General features: G+C 37.7%; 2 protein-coding genes across 10 annotated transcripts in view; one reads left to right on the top strand and one right to left on the bottom strand.

Annotated features, from left to right (window-relative positions):
• The window catches only part of FRRS1 (ferric chelate reductase 1), a 96491-nt gene that overhangs the window by 37029 nt on the left and 33510 nt on the right, over window positions 1-25952 (bottom strand). The window contains exon 17 of one of the 9 annotated variants that reach the window (XM_068405725.1): window positions 25189-25243. The exons of the other annotated variants lie outside the window; for them this stretch is intronic. Coding sequence (XP_068261826.1) covers window positions 25238-25243 — 6 coding nt within the window. The 3' untranslated portion in view covers window positions 25189-25237. Of the gene's footprint in view, window positions 1-25188; window positions 25244-25952 lie in introns of those variants that run through there. 9 annotated transcript variants of the gene reach the window in all.
• Window positions 6741-25952, top strand: part of PALMD (palmdelphin) — a 28344-nt gene continuing 9132 nt past the window's right edge. Inside the window, exons 1-3 of the mRNA XM_068405726.1 lie at window positions 6741-7017; window positions 12470-12550; window positions 18029-18159. Of these exons, the coding sequence (XP_068261827.1) occupies window positions 6973-7017; window positions 12470-12550; window positions 18029-18159 (257 nt within the window). The 5' untranslated portion in view covers window positions 6741-6972. The remainder of the gene's footprint in view (window positions 7018-12469; window positions 12551-18028; window positions 18160-25952) is intronic.

Raw genomic sequence — 25952 nt, 5'->3', positions numbered from 1 at the left:
GTTTCAGATAAATAGCTATGCATGCATGCTTATACACGTCAGTATAAGGTCTCTTATGGTCCCTGGACCACTGTGGTAAGGTAAGCCTGAGGCCTGCAAGATGGCCGAGTTCAGCTAGCAACTGTCTGCTGCCAGAAGAGTCACTTTCCTCCATCTTTCTCCTCTTCTTGCTCATCTCCAAGCCAGAATCCCATTCCTTCTTACCCCCTAATGCTACCGTTCCTTTTGTCTCCCATTGAGCCTATTCAGCTTACTGGCATAGCAGACACTCATGGATTTGGGGGTTTAGGTTTGTTTTGTTGGTTTTTTTTTTTAAAAATCACTTTTCTGACAGATTAACTTCCCAGAGTAGCCAGAGGAAGGAAAGTGGCTGGAAAATGTGGCTGGAAGTGTGGGTGGAGAAAGCAGTAAGTCCTCTTTGCTCTGCTGAGAGCTATCAGATAAGGTTCATCTCATCTTGCAGAACACCTGAGCTCTGGTTCTCAGAGCAGACCTTGCTACAGGCGCAGGCTGGTTAGGCAGCTTTTCCAGGGGAGCAGGGTGAGTGCCCTGCCCATGCCTCAGGAGATGGGAATCAACTGATGTAACCTACACAGCTTCCATTATTCAGCCTGCAAACAAGAGGTTGGTCATTATGGGATCTTGCCAAATGGCTTCACCACCTCCAGTCTTGTCCCTGCCTCTTCTGCACCCCCCATCTCCAGTTGCAGAAGAAAGGTTTTCTCCTAAGGAATTCTTACTTCAGCTCTGTCTTCTAGAGCCAATCATCCATACTTTCAAGGCTTCCAGCAGCAGCACTTGTACTCAAAGAAACGACACCTGGCACTAAGTGATCACAAAAATATGTCTGCAAGGCCCTAATTTTGCTCTGCAATCCTACTGAGGCCTGTTAGACCCAAACAGCACTACTGTTCTCTTTGTGTTCTCCAAGAGCATCAGAAAACAAGAATCGGAAGACTATGTCACGCAGTTTACCTTACTATGGTCAGCACAGTACCCGTGTGGGCTTTGTTACTTTCCCCAGGATTTGGCGCTGGTTATCAGGTATGTGGTTTCGCTTAATGAAACACAACCAAACTATACAACTACTAAAGCTGGTTCTCAGAGCCCTGCTAAAAATTCCCCACACAGTTGGCTGGGTAGGATTTAAAACTCTGCACTATTCTTAGAAGCGTGTATCTGCAGCAGTTGGAAAATGCTGGGTTGCAAGCAATGCATTCCACAACATGTTTAAGGCTCTGATCATGAGTGTTTCAGACTCCTTGTGGTTTTATTTATTTCAGTTTACATTTTTTTAAAAAAAAAAAAAAAACAAAGACAATCTTATCACTTATCTAGGCATCTGAACACATTCTGTTAAGAATCTCACGTTTAATATCACTGCAGTAGTTACACTTAAACTATTCACTGAAGTGTGATTTTTAAATGAGAGACAACAGAGCTTGTTAAAGCTGCTTTGGAAAGCCTCCCACATTCAGAGTTCCATAAAACATTTCCAAAATACATGATGCCAAGAACTGACAAGTGTCCTGAACATGGAAAAGGTTACAAAAAACATGTTTAACTGATTAAAAAATAATCAATAGTCTTTGACAGAGTTTGCTGTGTACTTTTAGAAAACAGGGGCAAGATGATCCGTATTTAGCACAATAGCATTTGTAGCTAGGCTCCACTGTGCATATAATAGACACACCTACCACAGAAGAGATGGTGGAGCCAATGCTGCATTCTAAAACTTCTCTATATTGAAGTTTTGAATATTGAAACATAACTGACAAGCAGATTTATTATAAAATATTATTAAAATAATGTTTTAAAAACAATTGAAGGCAATGATCAAGAGCTATTTCTTTAGTTTGATTTTAAAGATTTAATATATTCACAGTTATGAATAGCAACAGGAAGGGAGTTGTATCAACAGAAACATAATAGTTGAAGGCTTTTCCTTTCGGAGATTCAGGGTGTGTGTCTACTCAAACAAGTAAAGAAGGTAGAATTTAGCTTCACAAGACTGAGATACTCTGATATGGTCTTGCTTCAGAGGACCCAGGAACTTTGTTATGTTAAAAGACCTGCCTAGTAGGGAATTACTTCTCCAAAATTGGCTTTCAAGGCAAAATTTTAATCCCTTCTGAGAGCTGGCAGAGGTTTTGTTATGAACTTCCTCTAAGATCCTAAAAATGTACACATTTTTTTATAATTTCTAATATTGTATAATTTGATGGAGGGATATGAGGCTGTTTTTCCTCTCTCCACATCCCTTCCCCATCCCCACCCCCCCCCCGCCCCGATTTATCACATATCTAAGTATACTGACTAATACAATCTGGACTCTGGCTAAAGTATAAAAGAAAGCTTCTTAAATTTTATTGACCTGATAAGGGTCAGGCAATGCCACATGTTAAACAGGTCATTAGATTAAACACTTAGTGATAACAGAAACTGAGAGACTAGAAAGTTATCGTTGTATAAGCTACAGAAGGAAAACAAGCAATGAGAAAATCTCCCATAGATGTGCTACACACGACTAGTCTGGTAGTTATACGTACGCCTAGATGCAATATTTAAGCATGTACAAGTACCCATACAGATACCCAATATCTTTACTAACTACTACTAATATTTTTTTTAATATATGAAATATATATTTGCATATATACACATATTCTTGTATATAAAATTATATTCTGGGGATAGTTTTTAACTTTGTCTCTCTAGGTTATCCTCACTTTAAAGCTTTTTTCCCCCTGTTATTAACACACACGTTTCACGAAACACCTTCCAGTTTAGCTTGGAATTTATGACTTGATGGATACATGAAAATATGTTATTTATAATATGAAAGAAATCAGGTTAAAGTAAAACAAGTTTAATGCGATAGGTGCTGCTTCTAGCTAGTATTCCTTCCTTGAATTTCAAGCCTTTTACTTACTGAGGGCTAAGTTTTCCATCACTGAGAATTGTAACTGTCTTAAGCTCTTTAGCCAAAAACAATAGCAATATGATGAACCCCAGAACAGTTCTTCAGCTGGATGTACCCTAGACAAAAGCTGTTTGCTGCATATTATGCAACATTAATGCACTGTTGACTGAAACAGCTGGAAGTACTTTGCAGATTAATGGTGGAAAACCAGCCTTTGAGTGAGACAAATGAACCTGTTTTCCTTTGGAGAAATAACATGCAGCTAAAGAAAAAGTCTCTCAAAAAAAAAAGTTTTGGAAGCAACTGCCCAAAGGCTTTAGTTGTCTCTTGGCATGCATTTCATCTGGAATAAAGAAAAGTTTTTAGATCTTCAAATTTCTATTTCTTGTTGGCTTACTTTTCACCTTTAAAATGCAAAATCTTGGTTCTAGCTGAAGGAAAGACCATTTCTCAACAGCTGAGGCATCCCAGACACCAGATCTTTGGGCCAATTGACAGGACGCTGCAGTAGACATTTTCAATGTCAACGCCACCAATGTAAAAAAATTTATTTCCTCTGTTGTCAGAGATTCAAGGCTACATGCAGACAGATGCATAGTGGCAGTACATTTGCTCACTGTAAGAATATAAAATTCACTTTGATACCAAGTCCGAAACATCCTTTTCCTGTTTCAGACACAGCTACAGAAGGCAGCTCAAGCTGAAGCAAAATAAGATGGTTAAGATGTACGAAATGGTGATTCATGAACTCAGTAACCACTCTTGCCAGAAATCATAGGCTGTGTTTTCAACTGATAACAATCTGATCAACTCCATTCACTTCAAACTCACTTTTTCAAGCATGTTTTTCAAAAAGTAAAAGCTTCTTGCTCATTACCTTTAATGAGAGGTTTCTTCTTAGAAGCAATTGTTTGCTACTAAAATAATCTATAACTCACTGTACATTACTGTAGTTAATGATTTGTTTCAAAAGAAATCCCAGTGTAGCAAGTAAGAGTAGACCTGAGGATGGTTTTGTTTGTAGAGTATGGCCAGGGACAGCCGCTACAGTTCTGAAGTGGCAGGATTTCTCTATACCGGTACTCAGACTTTGCTCCAGAAATGGACAACAGAACTTGCATTTCCAGCTGTGAAAGTGCTTCTGTGGTCCTACTTCTAGATTTTGGTTCAGGATATTGCATTCTTCTAAATTTGACCCACTTTTCTGTAAGACTTCATAATGCAACTGTTTCACCTTGTGCTTCAGATTCTCATTATTACTCCTACATTAGGTACCCAGTACAAAATGGAAATGAACAAAGGAAGAAGTGAAGCCAAAAAAAACCAACCTGTATGACTCACCAGGTGATACAACAACCATTTTCTGCATAACTCAGAAAATCTGTTCCACCAAAAGAAAAATATACAGTTGCCAGTTACAGAAACACAGGCTAACACATTATTCTTCTAAAATATTTGTTTTTCTCTTCCACCCCCCCCCCTTAAAATTGCAGAATAGGTAGACAGTTTCCTCTGGATATATTTCTGACAGGCAAGTTCTGAAAAACCTTGTTCCAAGAATCCTTCGGACTGAAAATACAGCTGTTCAGATTCACTGATCTAACCTATAACACCACTATACTCCTACTGGTGAAGCAGGCTTAAGTGGCAGACAAAATGACAGCTGGTCCATTTCTTCTCTTGCACATAAATCCCATTTAGAATAGGATTAAGATAACTGGAAAACACCCTATTGACTGAACAACAAATCCTGCCTAGCAAGGGGATATATATGATTTAAACAATTTAAAATGTTTAAAGTGAGCTTTAAATACTTTCTTAATAACGGTCACTTAAAAAAGGAAGCAAGATTTTAGAAACCATCTTCAGGTTACTTCAAAATCTGGGGTTTAGATTAGGGAAAAACATGTTAAATACTTTCCTGGTCTGTAAATATATAACATCCACATGTAAGGTCTTTAAAAGCATTTAAATAATTTTGGACCATAAAGTTCGGAAAATATTTTAGATAATAAAAATTCAAAGTAATGCGACCCCAACTGATTCTTATTCAAACTTGAAATACTGATCTCATTTCTTCACACATTGAAAATGGAATCCCATGTATATCAGAGTACAGATTCTGGCCCAAAACAGACTTCCTTATTTCGGATGTAGTCATTTGCCACTTTAAATATTTTTAAACATTTTGAAGTCCACATATGCACTTAAATTTTAAGATGAACTTCACAAAGACAAAGATGAAATAAGTTCAGGGGTTTTTTTCAACATATAATAAGGCAGGCTATACTAATTTATGAAACATTAAACAGAAAGACTGTCTCTCTATTGGCTTCTACAGCAAGAATATGTTTAATTCAGTGGGGTAGTTGAATTTATTCTCAAATCCATAAACTGAACACATTTAAATTCCCATGTAATCTGTCTCTTGATATACCTCAGTACACTTGCCTTTGAACTTCACATGTGCTTTTATGTGGTAATTTTTTTAATTTTGGGTGCTGAGCAAATGAGGTATATATTAATATTTAAAAAAAATCCTCTCTGGAGAATAAAACATGGGATCTTTGCAACTTTGAACAAAACCTCATGGTGGATCACAGTATAAACAAAACATTCATGCATCCTTAATCCCAGTGTGGAGGGGGATAGTCGGCCTGTGTATATGGATAAGTGATAACATACTAGAAAGGTGGAAATTAAAATTAAATATCGACTCATATTGAATTATTAAGTACGTAACTTCACAATCAAGTGTTCAATTCTGTAACAACTGTAACATCTTAGAATTTGCTAGTAATGAGCCTGATTTGCCACCAAGATTCAGGTTACTGTACTGACATGTAAAGTAAAACCTCTCACCAAATCCTGCTGAGTTTGGTCATCTCAATGAATTAGCAGAAAAAAAAACAAACAAACAAACATGCTAACTGACTCTCCTGTTAGTGTCCTTACAAAGACTCAAGTTACATGATACTGAGGGTTACAAAGGGATTCCAGATTCACATTACATCTTATTGCTGTTTGAATTCAGTTTTATCTTGCTTAGAATTTTTTCCAAAACTGGATTTTACTAGAGGCAGTTCCACATGTTTTGCAAGTTTCCTAGATTGATTTTGGAAGGCTGACTCCTGCTCACCTAATTGGAAAGGTCAAAATGTACACCATCCCTTAAGGAGCATAATGCTGTTTTCAGCAGAAGTCCACAGCAAAAAACCCTTCAAGTCAGCTGAACGGAAATCCAGCGTGAGAGCCACTGGCATTTTAGACTCATCTTGGTAACACTGAAATGATGATCCTGAAATCCTTACTTAGACAAAGCTTCCCCTGAGTCCTAGATAGCTGACCAGTAATTGCACAGATTAACACTTACATTCAATGACAGCCCTAATTGATTAGAGTTTGTTTTACTTTAGGTTAGCAGTTCTAAAACATTCTTCCAGCTATGAATACAGCTTCTCTAAAAATTTCAACTAGGAAACTGAGTTAAAACTGCCATCTCAAAAAAAACCCATGCCATCTACAATGCTAATATTACAACAGGTTAAAACACACAGGTAAAATAAGTTTCATAAGAAATAGGAATACTCAATAAGTTTAAAATATCTGCTTATGACCAGAAGCATACACAAACGGAAGAAAAAGGATTAGGAACATAATAAAAGTTTACTTCTACCATGGTCCTGGAAGATTCGGTTTTGGGCATTTAACAGTTAAAGAAGCAATGGCACGCTAACTGAGCACATTAAAACAAAGAGTTGGCAGCTTCTGAAGGAAAAGGGCTTGTGCTCCACTGTTCCAACTTGTCAGTCAGCTCATGCCAGCACTTTCCACGTCTGCCTCTTCTACACACTCTCATTACATGTGTCTGTCTGAACTGATCTGCTCATCTGTTCTGGGACTCTCCTAACAAGTCAAAAATTCTGCCTTCTCTCTGCTCTGGAATTGGATCAAATCACCTCAGCTTTTTTTGTAGCCCTTCCAGGAGGCTTTCTGCTTATGGTCTCATTCTGTTTTCCTTCACTACTTGTCTGTTTTTGATTTCTAGAATGGAGGAAGCCGAACTGCTGAAAGAAAGATTACAGGCCATAACAGTAAGTGCTTATAGTTATAACTTGCTATTAAAAAAAAAAAAAAAAAAAAGGCTTAGAAGTAGTATTGTGTTAATGAGCTACTGTGTGTTTGCTGAAGAATGATTTATCCCAGGATGGAAAAAGTGAGACACTTACATCTGCTTGAAATTGTTCCTTTTTAATTCTGGTTTATAAGCTATTGCTTTAAGACAGCAACGTTGCCTGTATTGACTTTATTATGGGTTGCATTGCACTTTCAAATTAAATTCAAAGCAGTGAAAGCATGTGTGCAAATGACTACTGGACAGTCTAAAATACATATTACTATCATCACAGCTAAATGTTTGCCCGAAGGACAGCAGGTCAAAAGGCAGCTAGAGAATTCCAGAACAAATCAATTTTCCCATTTCACAACAAAACAGAGATGAAAGATTTTTGGGTTTGCATTGTGAAATTAAATACAATTTCTCAATTATTGATGATCTATCATAAATATTGCTGTCTGAAAAGTAAAAAAAGGACAAGCCTGGATTAAGCAAATTCCTACCTGTCAGTTTTCAAGAAAAAAAAAAAACCAAGGACTCAGTGAAGTTTATGCTGAAGACATTAGAAAACATTTTCAGTTTCTCTTCTAAAGGGAAATCTGATTCAAAAGATTTATTGTGTTTTAAAGGAACTACTGAGTTATTTTTTAAAGGAATATAACCTGATGTAAGAAAAATGGCTGAATCCGAGTTGTCCTCTGATTTGATCTCCACTGAAACCTATTCAGTTACAAAAGAATTAACCTGAAACAAAATTTGGCCCTTTGGGATGAAAGGAAAACTGCAGAAGGATCAAATCACAGTCACAGGCAATCTTTAAAAACAAATAATGGGAAGAAAGGTATTTTTCACACTCTCAGCATAATAGATTAGTTGTGAACAAACACTACTGGCTGAATAAATTGTGGGCAGAGTTAAAAAATACCTTATTGGAACCAAAATAAATGTGAGAAGGTGTAAGTGGAAATCTGCAGGAATTGAATAGGTTGGGTTTTAATTTGGTTGAGTTTTAATTATGATACTTGATAAAAGCCAACAAGCCCATTTATCATATTTACTTGAGACCTGACTCAACAAGGTAATTTGAAATGTTTTAGAGTATATTTGTTTAACTGTAATGGTATTTGAAACCGACTCATAACCTGGACTTTGTCTCTAGCATGTGGGCTCAAAAGATAAGAAATGTTTTGGCACTCCAGAGAAGCCCGGGCCTTGCAATGTTTCATACTTCCTGGTGTCTAGCAGGAGGAATGAGGCAGCATGCTTGCCTGATGAGGACTCCTATGAACATACTAGGGTTAGCGTAGCCTGGCTGCATCTTTGCCTCCAGACGAACAGTGCATAAGTATTTTTTTAAGAAACTGTGAGAGCTTCCAGTGTCGTGCATTACAAGAAATAGGAAATCATTTTGGGGTTCTGGCCATGACTTCATTTATTACACATGCTGCGTAAAGGAACTATTTGCTCTCTACTGTCATCAGTGAGAGCATTTAATTGAAACATTTAGTGTATTCGTTATAATGAACTGCAGAAATAAAGGAGCCTAAATAAGGTGAAGTTATCAGGTTTAAAAATCTGCAGTACGCATTGTCTAAGAAAAAAACACATTAAAATTGCAAGTTACTCAGTGGCTCTGGGAAGGTTTGTCCCAAGCAACATACCTGGGAATTTCAAGCGCTACCTACAATATTGCTGTTGTAAAGGATCTAACAGAGGATAGGAAGGAGTTCTCAGAGCAGTAAACAACTACACTCACACTAAAACCTGGCTGGTTTCTGTTGTTAAATGCCTGGTTCCTTTACAGCATCTGGCTCTCACAGAGGCACTAGGGGTTTTCATATTTTTTCATATCTTCTCTATGTAGCAAAGCAAAAAGGAAAACCCTAGTAGTAGTAGTAGTATTATGATTATTACTTTAAGATTTCGGTGTGCCCATGGCTTTGAAATTGAACTGTTTTTCTCTGTTATGCAGCTTCCACCTACTGCTGGTATATATAGAATATAACAAGTAAAAAAATCAAATGCATCCATTTTGTTAGAGAAACTGTTGTATCACAAAATAGAAAAGCTTTAGTGTTTGCTGTGGCAAACGTAGAGACAAAAAAGTCAAAGAGGAACCTTGGGCTTAATCCTTTCTCATCATATCCTCCTTTCTATAGGAAAACAAAAATTACAGAAAATTTGAATTGTGATTAAAGATTTGAATCATGCCATCAGACTAAAGTGTCCATAGCTCCAGATAAGACCTCTCAATAACAAAGCATTACTTCTGGAAAACTGTACAAAAACAAAAATACAACAGCTAAAACATTAGCTGCTCCATTGGCTTTGGCAGTACATGCCATCTGCCATGGGACCAAGCAGAACAACATTGGCACCACAGTGGAACACTGACACAAACTAATGGACTTGGCACACAAGGTACCTATCAAGACACTGCTCCATAGATGTGTTTCCCTTCCTTTCAGAGAGATCCAGTTTAGAACACAATTCTCTTCAATGCTCGAAAGTCAGGAAAGATTCCTACGTGTTTCAGTAGGAGTGAAAATTAGGACCAAGGCTCAAGTCTCACCTTGCATTGATGCACAACAGAGAGGAAGGGATGAAGGTGCTCTTTCATAAAAAGCAAATCCTGCCCACGTTAACAAAGCATAATAAGAGAGGATTAGAGGACTTCTGCCAGCAACCTGATTATCTACAGGGGCAGAGTATGAAGTTTAGTAGAAGTATGGATCCCTTAGCTATCTAGGAATAAACATTTATTCCATTAGATGTATAGTCAAAGCATTGTACAACAAGACACAATTTGCAGACAAAGCATAGCAGAATACACTGTAGGAAGTGTCCTAACAGGTTTCAAAAATTATTCAGGCAACACAAGGTTCAAAAAGGTTCCTCATACATCTTCCTTGAATTTTGCTTCTGGCATTAGACCTTCAGCTTTCTTTGACTAGATATATAAAAGACAATCTATTTCAACCTATTTAATACGGATAATTGTATAATGGATGTTTATTATCAACCAGTGAAATTAAAACATGCTAGAACATTAAAGAATAGAAGTAGAAAACTTTAAGAGAAAAAAAAATATCAGATGCAAAAGAAACATAGAGCTCTAACAAAACAAAAAGGCAAAAGTTTCATTGCTGAACAGGTTCCTTATTATGCAGTTATTTTAAAATGCAGTTATTTGCACCTTTACACTCCGATTTCTTTCTGCACAGTATTTTTGTGTACCACTTCTCATTTCAGACTACTCAAACTCTTAGTACACATCTCCACAGGTACAAAAAGAATATTTAAATTGACTTAGAATATTTTTTAATAGCATAAACCAAATCAGAGTTTGTTCTCTGGCTAAGAATCTTATCCAGAACTTTACTAAAGAGAAAAAAAAAATCTGTTTCCTTAAGAATTGTAACAATCTGTAAACACAAGCTCTTGTCACACTTTGCTCATCTAATGATGGGTTGCTTAAAGGCCATTTATACAATGAGATCAGAAATATTTCCTAATTAAGGAAAGGTGTGAAGGTCAAAGACCAGATGCTATGTCCCCCAAATCAGGACTGGCTGAGTAAAATCGAGCATAGCAGCTCTTGGATAAAGTCTCTAAAAAGGGACATTGCAATAAAGTTACATATTGTAGTGATCTTAAATCAGTAGCTTTGTTAAATGTATCAAAGAGCATTGGCAAAACTCAAAACCACTACAGAGACGAAGGTAGCATGTATCTTGAGGCAAGATCCCTACCTGCTCTGTTTGGTATATTAAAGAGGCAGACTAACACCATCAAGGAAAAACTGTAAAGTAGAGATGGTGTTTATGATGGCTATGGCACTTTACAGACTGCAAGAGAAGAGATCACTGACACTCATTCAGCTACTAAATCCCAGCATACTATTAGTTGTGCTTGGCCAGCCTGTAGTCCTGCCCTCGATCTCCAGAAGGCTAGGTGGTTTCTTCTACTTCCTATCCTTCAACAAAGTGTCCCTATAGTCTGTGTTCCCACTGCTAATTTCCAATTTCCAGTAACAGTGAAGTGATTCAGCCAAGCACGCTACGGCCCTTCCTGTTTCCAAATCACAGACCCTAGGGAACCAGTGGAGAACAACTCCCAGCCTTATGCCCAGCACTTCCTTACTGACTTTCTACACTCCTTAGGCACAGCTGGTTCCTCAGGTGTGCTGAACAGCCAAGTCTCTTTCTATATTTGTGAGGAACTTAACTCATTCCTAAACCATACTTGTCTGAAAACAGACTCTTGTTAAAAAAAACCAAAACTATCAGTTATCTGTTCTAACTGAAAGGAAAGGGTGATTAGCTTCGAGTCAGCAAACACTTCTGCACAGAACAGATGATTTGATTTACTTCCCTAAAACATACCAAGAAATGAGTGCAAAAGTTGCCATGTTCAATAACAGGATTTTATAGCATTAAGGCTGACCAAGAGAATAGCCTATTAATACAGCTTATAAGAGTAAAAGTTAGTTTCCTTTGGCATGATTCCTTTCCCACTGGCTGCTGAGGAGACAAAGTACTAAATCAGTGTTTGGCCTCATATACAGGAGCCACAAGGATACTCCACATGACAAGCAGTTATCCAAAGAAACAAGAGGCTCAAGTGTTGCCAGCGTTCAGAGCCTGTTCACCCATTTCCTTTTTTCTACAATCTGTAGCAAAGAGAATGAAGGTGGCACTATGATAGATCAGTACTACTTGAGTTTTTTCCTTCTGAAGTTCAGCAGCCATGAAAACAGCCTTTGCACAGACAAAAATCTTGGGTTTTTTGTTTTTTGTTTTTTGTTTTTTTTTAAATTGAGAGGTAACAACTACATATATGAAGCATACTACATTTCTTTGTGTTCATCTTTACCACTATTTGACTCATGAAAAAGATTTCTATGTCTGTATTTATTCCTGTTTATTTCAGCTATTAGCCATGAGGTACATGAACTCAGTGCTGGATTCACCAATAGGCCACTTCATTTAATGATGTATCACAGCTGCATAGCATAGACCATGCAGACTCTTTCCTCTCCTAAATGATGTGTGGGCTGCCTTAAGAATTTTGGTCAGGACAAGTTTCTACCCTCATTTTGCACGTAGAATTGTGCTCAAGCATTATTTCTTCCTGTTTTCTTCCCCTACCCTTGCCAACAGTAAATTATTTTTAATTTGGATCATCCCTGCTTTGTGGTAATTAGCATGTTTAAATGTACTTCAGAGAAAGAATATTGGAAACTATACCTGCATAGGACACATGAGCTGTTGCTGCTAAGAATTATGCACTGCCTGAGCACCCTATAAGCTTTAAAATAAGCATTTATATGAATGGATTGATTTCACCCTACTGAACAACACAAACAATTTTTTTTTAGCAACAAGTAATTTCTCTAAACAAAGTTTTATTGTTATCTTAATTTGTAGGACAAAAGAAAACTGCAAGAAGAAATTACACAGAAACGTCTAAAAGTCGAAGAGGAAAAAATGAAACACCAACATTTAAAGGTAAGTAAAGTGTTGGATTTATGTAACTAAAGATAGTCTCAAGTTGTTCAGCATGAATAAAGGTTTTGGATTTTGGAATGCAAATCTTCATGCATTTAAGTCATGCTTTTACTGTCAAATTTTCACAGCTTTTTGGAGTCTTGCCAGGAGTCCATTTGACTTTAATAAGCATCACTCTTTGAAAAAAATTACATTCAGGAGCTAACGTTATTTGATCACTTTCATGGCATAAAGTGAGATCATAACCAGGAATAACTCACAGCTGAAAATTAAGCCTCATATTTCAGACTGGGTGTGTTCGCTCCTTAATTCCACTACAGCAATCTCACTTGGTACAGGGTGCAGCACAATCATAGAGGTCTAATTGCACTTTTTTTCTGGAAAAAAGGCAACATGTTTTTATTTGGCTACAGCCTTTTGTCAGCTTGTTTAATTACTATTTTGTAAAATAATCCTTTTTCTGTATATTTTTTTTTTAAAAAAAAAAAGCATAAATGCTGCAAATATTGTCCTGAAATATGGCCTCAGGATTTCAAAGTCCAAATTACTAAGAAACTAAATGATCCACCTCTGTAGACATTTGAAATTGCAGCAACTTCTACCCAACACCACCATTCTTTAAATGTCTGTCATAATTTGGCAGTACATGTCACTTAGGGAGACAGACAAAATCTACACTTCCAGAAATATGCAAGACTTGGTATTTTACATACCCTCTTAATTACGTGAGTGGATAAAGAGTTTCAAGAAAGATATGTTGAATGCAACATCAGGAGCGTGGTGTGTCTTCTTGAGCAAATGTGGGAGAAGCATATTTAAAACAGACTCCTCTTCAAAATAGACCTGATCCTGGGTTTCATCCACCCTCTTCTTTTGTGTCAAGCCAAAAAAATGAGAAGTTATGGTAAACTAGTTCACTGGGCCAAGCAAGCCAATGCAAAAGTCATCTATGGTTAGGTTCCATTGGAAAGTAGTGACCATAAGGACAGGCTTGAACAATTGAGTAATGTCTTGCCTAAAAGAGGGGAATATCTTTCCAAGTCCTGTAACTAATGAGCAGCAAACATGTGACTGTCTTCCTCCAACTTAGTACATGGTTACATGGAGTACTGCAATTTATGTTTCAAGTTTCCATGCCCATAAATTCAGAATGACTCTTTTGCCCTTCTTTTGAGGAGGATAAACTGATCTGTTTTAGACAACCAGCTAATCCTCGCTACTGCTGTGGGCAGATTCTTAGGGCAGTTTCCTTACAGATTTAGTACATGCCTTCAGCTAACATTAATAGGTACAATGGAGTTTCAAAGTTAAGAAAACAAAAACTCACCTTGCACTTATTCTGAAGATGTTTTATGGAATTTTATAGAAGCTAAAACAATCCTGGAAAAAATATTGCTAAAACACTGTTCCTTTGGAAGAAGACAGAGGATGTGATTTGTTTGCCTGTTCTATGAAAAATCGTATAGATATCATACAGAAAAGTTTTAAAATTAAAATCAGTCATAGTATATATGAGAATCAAGGATCTGTAGAGGAAATTATTCACTTGACAAAGAGGGATCAAGCCTACATTTAAAGATATATATCTGTATGGTGTATAAATACATACATATCATTAGTTATTTGGAGCATCTGAAATGGAGACTACTTTTTTCAACTGAGTACTGAGACAGGCACCTAATATCAGATGCAATGTTACTATATGAACATCCTCTGCTTGAGGCCCTGGAAGTCTTGTCCTTTAATGAACATTCGTGCTTCAGACTAATTCAGGTATTGCAATGGAGTCAAACACCACAAGAATCTAGTGCAGAAATTGCTTTAAAACAGATTTAGACTTCTAAAATGCCTAGGCACTTCGGTAAATGTTATTGAGGGCTCATTTCCCTAGCGAGTCAGGTTGATTTCATTCATTTGTACTCCTACCAGTTGTGCATAGTGAAATCTAGAGCTCCATGACCTATTCAACATAACTCACACCTGTCCCTTAGGAAACTATTGCAGGTTAGTAAATCTCACTGTCATATAGATGTTCCTGTTAACTGGATATCACTACCCTGTTCCTTATTTTGTCCTTCATTCCTATTTATAACCCTTAGCAATAGGTTTATAAAAAGGTGGTTGTTTTGCTTTGTTTTAATTTCCTTTTTGTAAATAGGAATCTCTGCTCCAGCTTCCCAATAACTTTCTTTGCTGTCCCCAAGCTAACTTCTTACTAGAAAGAGACAGATAAGGTATCATAACAGATCTTCGTTAACTGGTAGAACTATACTGGAGAAGGAATATTTATTCCCTACATCTGCACCTCTACCATGAAGTGGAGGACATGCAAGCAAATAGAGACACCTATGTGGACAGGGCTTCACCAAACTGCAAGGGGTAATGGGGGCTGCTAGGGAGAGTACAAGGGAAATTTAATCCTCAAGTAATTCTAGATGCACCAGCAACTAATTCTTCCTCCTGCCTGGAATCCTTTTCACCGAGGCAACAAGGGAAAGGACCAGACAGAGTAGCTTGAAAAGCATAGTCAGCACTGATTTGCATGTACTTTCCAAAAGCTTTTCTAGTTTAGCTTATTAAGTTTTTGGCTTCTGACATGCCTGAACTCCATTAGTGCTACCTTGTAGGTGCTGGTCACACACCTTATTCCAGGAGTTAACAGTGTTGAACTACATCTTCTGTGAAAGTTATTTATGCCTCCCCCAACATGCCATAAGGTAAACTGTCATACCACCGGGAGAGCAAGACCCACAAACTCAAAACACCTGTGCCTTCCAGCAAAGGATGAATCTTTCACTGTCACTCCAATCTTCTTCAGGATTACAGTGGAACTACACCTGGAGCGCGCATAAGACAATATTCACAGAATTACAGAATATTGTCACAGTACTCCTGATGTCACCACTAACTACAAAATTAAGTGATTTCTTTCCATCACTCTGGCCTTTCCCAGGGTCTTATCACATCACAATGTATAAGCAACCCTTTCCCTTAACACACTGAGCCTAATGCAAAATGAAAGTGCTTTCATATAAGTGCTATAACACACGCACAGCCTAATACTGAGCTAGAGACACTTTACAGCAGAAGGAAATGCTAGAAAGCAGAAAGAACCCAACAGCCCCAAGCAGAAAGAACCCAAGCAGCTGCACCTGCACTGGCTTGTGACAATGCCTCAGTAGAGCAGTCTTGAAACTCTCTATTCAAAGGCTGTTTCCAAAGTAGGCAATGTGTCATTCTTTCAAAAGTGGCTAATTAAATTTAAAAGATTACATGGCATTTAGTTGCAAGCAGCAGCAAACTATTCTAGGAAAATGCAAAAATAACACTATTGTGTTATGCCTGTATTTAGGGAGTTTGTTTTCTTGGGCCTAGTCCTATATGCACATGAAGCTTTTGTTGATTTCAATGGGTGTTACCGGTTTCTGAAGTCTACAGTGCCAGCGCCACTGTAATTCTCACAAGGAATTATAGATTTATTTTTGGAGACAGCAATGCTAGACTAATTCAGTTCCAGCCAGGATTAAAATCTCACTTTTCTAGGAGCCCTACTTATCATTAAAATCTAAACGCTTGATTGAAAGGGAATTAATAACTGTGTTCCCTCCAACTTGAGAAAACAGTATTTTGTGGTCAATAAAAGTTGTGTCAACACTGGACTACATACATCTACGAGATCAGGTAAAACCATTCTATTAAAATCTGCATTTATCTCAATTTGAACCTAAGACACAACTGCCAGCAAGCGCTGCCAAGTGATCCTACAGACAGAGTCAAGGCTCAGGACATCAGTCTTGAACAGCCTTTGTTTCCCACAGATTTCCTAGGATCCAGTGTTGAGAGACAGAATACTGTCCCACGGGGCTAAGGCAACTGTAAACATTGCTCCTATGTTCCAGTGGGGCGGGAGTGAAGTACTGTGGAGAGCCACAGAATTCCAAGCATTCTGTTTTAGCCACAGTTTATATCACATCATATATGTCACACATCAAGCAAGTGGAAAATTGCGTTTAGCTACATGCCTCCTCCTCCATCAGCAGGGCCTCAGTAATAACCTCATGTAAAGTATACAGTAAACAAAAAAGTGTAGGAAGCAACAGTTTAAGTGACTCAACACACAGGATGCAGCCAGGGATTCCAACAGCCGCTGCAAGCAGCACTGAGGTTAACACAGCCTTCTCACCAGTGCTGGGCATAGCTCTGCCTCAAAGCAGCAACAGTCAAAATCCAGTTCAATCTTCATCCACATCCTACAATTAACAAAACTATATAGGGGAAAAAACAAACAAACAAAAAAAAATCTAACATGGAAATCAGACAGCTCAAGGAATCTAAATTACAAATGGAAAATTCATGGTTAATTACAAACCTTATATGCCTGGGGTTTTTCCCCTGTTGAGAGTTTTTCTAAGGAGCCCTGACTCCCACTTCTTCCCCAAGGCAGCAACTGGATTTATATTCCTGAGTTAGACTGAAGGGAGTAAAAAGAGCATAAGAAGTTTGCATGGTATACAACCTCTAGACTATAAATATGAACTTATCTCCATGAATTTTTTTACATCAGGAATATTTGAGACTCTGATGACTTTCAGATGCCACTTTTCACATTGTAAAGCAGCTGTAGGAAGCAACCAGTGCGTACAGCCATATTTTTCAAAATTTGAAAACACAGCTGAGAGATCCACTCTACCTGTACACATGCAATACACCCATTTATAAGCTGCTACTGTACAGAAAGAACTCCACAGGCACTCAACAGGTCAGGACCTAAATATGTAAGCCCTGGATTGTCCCTACAACAGCAGTTCTAAACACACTGTAGGTCTGCTGAGACACTAACCAGACATCAGCAACACATGCTCCACCTTTCCAATCCCACTCTTCTCCCACACATCCTCATGAGATGAAATGCGAGTTCACTACCATAATCACCCAAGTTCCTCGTAAACTCCAGAGACAGCATTGCATCACTAACTCCCTAGAGATCTCTCTCCCTTATACAACCTTATTTACAGAAACTTTTCACCTTTTATACTCCCTCCTAGAATTTATGCAATGCCATGACCCCAGAAACCAGGGCTACTGAAATAAAACTATAGCGTTTCTGACTGGGGCATTCTGCACGAGTCTGTAATATGGACACTTTGATACAACTGTTTTGCTTTATTGAAGACAAACACACCACTGGATCCACTTACAAATATTAATCTGTTACAGGTAGCAATGACATCCTCTATGTATATGTTTGTTGGACTAATAAAGTGGGATATTGTTCTTGATGAGTTTGGCTTTAAGCCAATCTTAAAACACAAATGTGTTTTAGTATTTCTCTTTCAGCAGCACTCACTGCTATCAGGTTGCCTTATGCTGGATCCAGCACAAGAATGTGGATCACACCTATGGTATCAAGACACATACAGTAAATAATTGAATAGCTTAACTTTTAATATTCACTTACTTGTATTTTTCCCCCATCAGAAAAAGGCCTTGCGAGAAAAATGGCTCTTGGATGGCCTTAGTTCTCTCACTCCGAAAGAGCAAGAAGAAATGCAAAAGCAGAATCGGGAGGACCAACAACGGACTCATGAGCTGGAACAAAACATTTTCAGGTAGGGTAGTACCCCTGCCCTTCTGTCTGGGTTAAAATGGTCCCTTCTTAAAAGTCCTACCTTACTTTGTAAAAGATTAAAATGTCGACAAGAGCTAAACATATGCAGTTTGATACACAGAGTAAAGCTATCTGTTATATTTTCTGGTCAGCTAGAATTAGAGAATACACAATGCAGGCTTCCATACTGTGAATTTTATCAAACTGCACAATAAATATCTTGCAGAGTATTTGTTTCTCTAATTCCAGATATCCCTTTCATGCTATACTCAATAGATGTAAGCCACAGCATATGGGTTTTGCTCTGATAGCAATTGTTGAATCAGAATTTCAAAATAACAGTAAATAGTTTTAAAAGCTCTTCAGTTTCACTAGGTCCTGCACAGAATTTAATACCCGACTTCTACCATAACACATCACTTCAGAACAGTACAAGCTGCTCAGCCCCATTAGTATCACTTTCCTTATTTTCACTTATCTTCCATGCTGTTTTGTCCTCAATTTATTCCCAGAAGCCTGCTACATCAAAGGCCTTTTTCTACCTTTTAGAGATACTCCTACAAATCTTATTGCCTAGTGCCTCCCTAATACATAGGGCTAACATTAAACTGCATAGAGAGTCTCACATGATGATTGTAGGTGCTTATTAACTGCAGTTAGCCTTTTCCAAATACCACGGGGCTCTGTACACAATCAGCTCCTTCCCTGGGTCCGGGCATACTGACTGGTACTATCCATTAGCACTCACAGAAAAGATGAAGTGTTCCTGTTTCTTTAGATTCTGGAAAATTTCATCATCCTTTTTTGAGGTTTCTTCCTCTATTTCAGTTCAATAGCATCGTCCTCCATACTCTCCTCTTCCTCCACTGTCCTCCTACACACAATCTTTTGGCAAAGTTGTCACCAAGATTACCTCCTCCAGTTATCTCCCACCCACTTCCCTCCTTACTCCATCTCTGACACAAACAATAATTCTCTTGGCTGACAGGCAGCAGCCTAGTACTAGTTTGTCCTATAATTATGCTGACTTCTTACTTGAAAGCACTTTTCTCAACAGAACAGCTTTTCACGCACCTCTGTGGAATTCTTTGTTGCAGTGGTAGGAGGCAGACAGTGTGCTCTAAAAACATCCCAGCAGGTTGTGATTATGAAGACATGCAAGAGGGGTCCCTACAACAGTGTGATCACCAGGAAAGAGAGCTGTGTGGGGAAGGACTAGGTCAGAAGCAACTGAGAAGTTGCACTGAGCAAGTAGCTCCCTGCCAGCCCACTAGAAGTTCAGCCCTTCTCCAAGCACTGGGAGGATAGACTAGATTTTCAAAGTTCTGTTGCCTTTGAGTAAGAGCTGAAGGTTTAGCCGAGGTCTCCTTTATGTCCCAAGAAATTTGGTGATGGGAGATCCTTAAAACTATTTATTTTTTTTTTTTAAGCCTCAGAACCAAGCCAAGAACTGGATTTGGTGTGTGGCTGTGTTGGGGGAAGGATGCTTTTATTCTCCTGACATAACCAACATCTACATTGTTTCCAATTCATTTGATGACACTCAAGTAAAGAACAAACAATGCTATTATAGTGGAGGTCTGCAAATGTTTGTGCCACTAAAAAGGAAAGCTACTGAACTCCTAGCATAGTGATTGCCTTAAAAAGAGTGAAATATTTTAGCAGGAAGTATACTGTATTCTCCAGCATCTAAATCTAGTCTGTCACCTCATAACATACCTTTAGGGTTCTCTGCACCTGAGTCATTGTAATTGAGCTATCTCACAGCAATGCTGGCAGCAGGTCCCTCTTGTCCTATCCCTAGGAAGACTTGGAATGCAGGATTAGGACTTAAAAGCCTTCCTACAATACTAGTTCAGAGATTTCAGCAAATAGGGTTGATTATTCACATACACAATGTCATTTCCATGGCTCGCAGAATCCTGGGTTTGTAACTACAGTTGCAGAGTCTTTTGATACTGTTTTTGTCATTATTGTCCCAAATTTGTCGTAAGCCCAGTGGCCTTAATTTTTATTTCCTCAAAGACCAAAACTGAACACACACAGTGAGCTTTACTTCTCTGAATATAGCCATCTAAACTTTTTTTTAGCACAACTAGAATTTATCACTATTACAAATAGTAAAACAGTAAATCAACTGGAGCTTCAAACCTGAAAAACTCCTTCAATTCATGTAGATAAATCACAAAGGAATATTTCCTATGCTTTAATTCTAGATTGGATCCAAAAGTTGACAACGGGTTATAAATTTTAAAGTTTACCTGAATTAGAAGCTTCCAGGTCTTTTAAAAGATGCCCATAGGCATGTAAAGGAAGATTTCTAAATGCATTTGTGCTTTAAGGAAGGAGAAATGAAAGTACCAAACCCATCATTTGTCCCTGATTGCCTTCTTAAATCACAACATGGATCCTGGAGTAACATCTCAGCTCATCTCTATTTACAAGGACTAGATGCAGATACACTGTGAATGGGAAGACTGCACATTCAGTAATGCATCACATGACCAAGAGCACACGTATTATACCAAACAAGACTCGGACACTTGATGTATGCCTGGGGCTGTAACAGCCCAACTATAGAAATGTGCCTGTTACCTTCCCACTGGAACTTTTGCCAGAGACTTGGTTAACACTCAGCATACACAAAAAGAAAAAAAAAAATCCATTTTAGAATTCCTTTCCCATGTAGGTAGGATGCAGGGATAACAGGTTTGTTTTGTTGCGCTGGCTTTGGTTTGGGGTTTGTTTTGGGTTTTTTTGTTTGGTTTTGTTGGTGTTGCTTTTGGGGTTTTTTTAGGTTTTTTTGGGTTTTTTTGTTTGGGTTTTTTTTTTTAATAGTTTCTATTTATATGCCTGCATTTAGGAGAAATGTATTAGGTATGAATTTTTTCCTATATAGTTCCAGATTCAGTTAATTACAAGCACAAGTAATGTTTTTATATCTAGACGGCTGATATTCTCACCATAAATCAGAAATTTAAATGCTGATGAAAATGAAATAAAATAAGTTTAACTTGCAACTGTAAGCACTACAGTGGAAAAAAAATCCAATAAATGTTTGATTGTAGTTGTGGCATTTCTCCTCTTATTAAAAATATTATTCTTTTTCCAAGAATATAAGGCTATTTCTTTTACTATACTTGCTTAACAAAACCTGTGAATGATTCCTCTTTTATTTTTATATATGCTGCTCTTTCATGGCAATTGATTTTTTTCATGGCAAATTAAGTATTTCCACAGCCATTTGTTGTTAATACCAGTGTGACCAATTAACTTCTGCCTGTGACCTTCTCCTAGGAAGCTCCATCAAATCGCTTCCTCCTACTTCTTGACATACATCTGAAATACTTCAGATTTATTTGTAGTGAAATGAATCAGACAAATTACCTCAGCATAAAATGAAAAGATTAACTGACAAAGAAAGTATAACACAAAATGACACACTGTCTTCACTCTTATGATAACAACTTCACAGGTACAACGCATCCTAGAAATGAAAATCAGTACAGAAATGCTCCTAATTACATTCCTGAGCCACCCTTAATTAAGACGACTTAATCCACCATTGCTGAAGTTCTAAAGACAGTTTAGAGGCTTGTAAGGCCTTGATATCAAAATAAATATTTTCATTACTGATATACTTTACTCTCATAACCAATCTACACACCTTAGTGTCTTTGGCAGCTTTTATCTTCACAATATGCAGAGGACTCAGACAAGGACATTCGATTTTACAGATGGAGAATGGGGGCAGAACATACCCAGAGTCGCATGGGAACTTCCCTCTGAACTAGGAATTTAAGCAGGTTTATTTACATCAAGCATCTTTTGCTATAAGTTATACCTCCTACCACTCCTTAATAGCTCTCTAGCAAAGGCCTCTACCAGCCCAGTTTCAAACAAGCCAGCAGCGACAGAGAAACCTAGTAATACAGAGTTCAATCTGAGCAAAGTTCACTAAAAAGCACAAAATATGCACCATACAGTACTTGCACAGTACTTTTGCTGTGCCATAGATAGCACTGTAAATCAAAGATTGCTAAATTGATCACGTAAACACGTGTCATGCAGTGGCAGTAAGATATATCATTAAGGAGCTCAGCAGAATTCTTTCTTCTGGGCATCTGATTATTAAACTTCACTTGATTCAGATAGATTCCGTCCACTCTGATGATTATTCTGTGTGGGTTTTATCTTCAGTTAAAAAGCCAAATCACTTTAAAGTTTTTTTGAATACCATTAGACCAGTCTTTGTTTCTTTCTGCCGAGAGGACATTTGCAACTGTAGGCAGATTATTTACAGTAGTGGTATGGGCCTTTCCATCACCCTCCTAAATGGGACCCCTGCTTTAAAATTCTTTACTCTGTGTTGAATACAGCTAGTGTATGTCTGCTAATCAGTTTGGATTTCAGCATTTTTTTATAAAAGGGAGAGTTCTATTCTTGGTATCAACAACAAAACAGTGAATAGTGAGTGGCCTGAACCACCTTGCAGACAAATAGCTGAACACTGGTTACAGGCAAAACCAGCATTTACATTATCTGTCCTATTCACCCTCTTTACACATTAGAGGTTACAGTGAGCCAAGTGACTATGTCCTTGGTCAGGGTACAAGCTGAATGAAGAATTAGGAGTCCCATTTTCTCATTTAATTTTCAGCAAAAAGCACTCATTCTTGATGGAATTAGTTGCTAAACAACATACTCAAAAATGCACAAACAGCACCACAGTTAACTGAGGTCTGTTCAATGGTTTGTAACATGACACATGAAGGCAGGCTAAAGCTAGATGAACTCCAGAGCTGCTAAAGCATTTGACTCACCTCAAAACATGTGAGGACTTGCTAAACTGCCTATTCTTCTCAGTCTGTTATTCTCCAGGGTGGTATCCTCCTATCTGCTTTTCATTCTTAAACCATTTATTTTTCTTCTGGGGTGGCAGTGGTGCCAACCCCAGCAGATTAGCTGGTGGCCAGCAGCAGTCAGGTATACTCTGTAGAATTTCTTAATTCAGCTATTGGTTTGGCAGAGAAACCTCCAATTTACTATCTTGGCTTCTAAGGTTCCTTCTTTCATTCATACCTCCATACTACTTATTTTCCCCTCTCAAACCATGGACACTACTCAAGGAGAGAAGGGCAAATATCCAAAGGACTTATTTAATACAGTATACTTCCACTTCTTTATAAAACATAGCAGCACTGTCAAAACATAGTTTCTTATAATTGCTAGTGTAGCTGCTAGACCCTTTCAAGACAAATACAAACTGTGACGTAACTTTATAAAAATGTCATTGATTTAGAAGTTTCTAAAGATTTAAATATACCAGAAAGATTCTGGCCTAACTTTTCAATGGCACAAAGTCAAAAGGTCTTTGATTTCTTTGAACGATGCAGATTGTATCTTTTAAAAGTTTCCTTTCAACAAATTCCACTGTGCACACTTACAACATCCTCTGAATATGAACCATAAAATCTATGTCTATATGCAAATATGAGTGAAAAGAGATACTTAAAGGTCTGGATGCAATTCCCATTAGAAGGGTATGGGAATTTTTCCCTAACCTCACTGAGCACTGAATCAGTCCTCTTAATTACCATATGAGGTGAGTGTTGGTATGGGTGTGAGAGCATATATAAACTTAAGTAATACTTTTCTTGACCTCACAGATAACTATATGGGGTTTATGATCTTTGATTTATTTGGGGTTGTGTTTTCTCCTTCTCTCTCCTTATCTCCCTTTTTTTTAGTACCTTTCCAGGATTTTTCCTCCTCTTCTTCCACCTCTGTGTCTCAGAATGTTTAGAGTCCAGACTGAAATAAACCCATAGTAAAGGTTAATGATTCTTCAGTTCATTATGTTTCTGTGAGCATTTAATGATTCATTTTTGCATTATGATAATATTGCAATCAAGTCTCATGTAAAAATACAATATTAAACAAATACTATTCTGTAAGAAGTGCAGAAATATGGCACACGGTCATTGCATTAGTTTCTTTTATAGCCCCTCCAGGAATATTTATCTCCCTCATTATAAAATTCTTTAGTTTTAGCACTCTAATCAGTACCTTTGAGCAAGGTCCTAAGGGCATCTTGCAGAGCTCAGGTCCAAAGTGTTAACTGCTTTTAATTTTTTTTTTTTAGCTTTTACTTTCATCCTGAATGCATTTTGCTTCACATCTCAGTTCTGAGGTCTGTGATACCTTTGTGTTGCAAGAAAGAGGATATTCTCACTAATAGATAAAAGTCCACATAGTATCCTATTATTGTAGCTCTACGAGTTTAAATAGGGCAAGGGCCACAGTATTATTCACACTCCTCAAGCAGTCACACGGAAGGAGATAAATAATGCTTCTCTGCCAGACTGCATTCAATTTTTCTGGTCTGCTTATTTTAAAGGGTGGACAGGTTTCTATTGTTAATGTCAACTTTGGTGTAATAGCGTGGATCCTAGCACATACTAAAGAATAAGGCAAAACATAAACCAACTTTTTCTATCAGGGTTATAAGCCATCATTACTCTGTTTGTAACTTTGGCTCAGATCATCTAGTTGTAACTCTATTCTGACTAATCTCAGCAACTAGTGATATCAGTTGCCTTAAGCCTACGGTCATCAATTTCTGACATAGACTCAAAACCAATGGAACACAGATTTCACTCAAACGACCCCAAAAAGAAAAGTTAGATGAACCAGGAGGCTGAAGCTATATGACACTCACCCACAGCATGAGATCCAGTTCAAACCCCCGTTTAGAGTTAAATCTGGACTTGATTCTAGACCTTCACAGAAAAGTAGCTTCCCAACTACTAGGCTGATAAGGCAAGTTTCTATTTAAAACCCAACAAATACGCACTTATGCGGAAAGGAACAGTCTTGACTAGAAAGAGGGGAAAAAAACAGGATACGGGACACCTGCTTAAGTCACTGCCTTAGTCACCAGAGACAAGAATTTGACTGGAGGTACTTTACCTTAGAGGTGTGCTTTAACTGGACACAGCTTTCTCCCTCTCTCACATACATAGAGATTATATATTTTATCCTGGACCTTTCTGTCTAGAAGTTTTTCGTCAAACGTCTCAGTGCTAAGAAAATAAAAACTCTAATTAGGAAAAAGATGCCTTAAACATTGTACTCGGTTTTAACATGTGAAAACCCACATAACGGATTTAACATATAACAAAAAGGGGAAGGAAAAGGAGCTGTGACCCCTTTTAAACAATGTACAAACCTACAGCAGAAGTCAATAGCCCAAAAGAAATTTTGACTCCTAAGCTTCAATCTCCCTTTAACATAACAAAAAAAGTTTTTAAGAAAATATTTAGCCCATCAGCCAAGTCTTAACTGGCAAGATACTTCTGGTTTGCACAGCTAAAATCAGACAGAGCATTAATTTTCATATTAGAAAATTAGTTAACAGCTGTTTTATCTATAAAAAGTACTTGACAATGCCATTATTATTTTATCAAAAAAATTATACCTGTTCTACCCCTCAGAAACACAAATGCAATTTTATTTCCATTGATAGAGAAGGGTTTTCCGGAACTGTAGCTTCTAGTTATAGATTGAGTAGAACTTTCTTCCACAGAGGATTCTCCTGAATACAGTTTGGCTACATATATTAAAATACAGTATATGAGGTGATGTACTCTAGCCCTTTAAGTACTACCAGTTTCAAGAACATTCTTCTGACTTTCTTACAACAAAAGAATTTGCTTCTTTTCATCACGTGTTCAAGTACACATACAAAATTAAAAACAAAGCCATAACTCTGGTGTCTGTATACTAGATTCC

The sequence above is a fragment of the Nyctibius grandis genome, chromosome 8 (assembly GCF_013368605.1).
Source record: "Nyctibius grandis isolate bNycGra1 chromosome 8, bNycGra1.pri, whole genome shotgun sequence".
Classification (NCBI taxonomy): domain Eukaryota; kingdom Metazoa; phylum Chordata; class Aves; order Nyctibiiformes; family Nyctibiidae; genus Nyctibius; species Nyctibius grandis.
The sequence above is the reverse complement of the archived record's forward strand: the minus strand, read 5'-3'. Positions and strand labels throughout refer to the sequence as shown.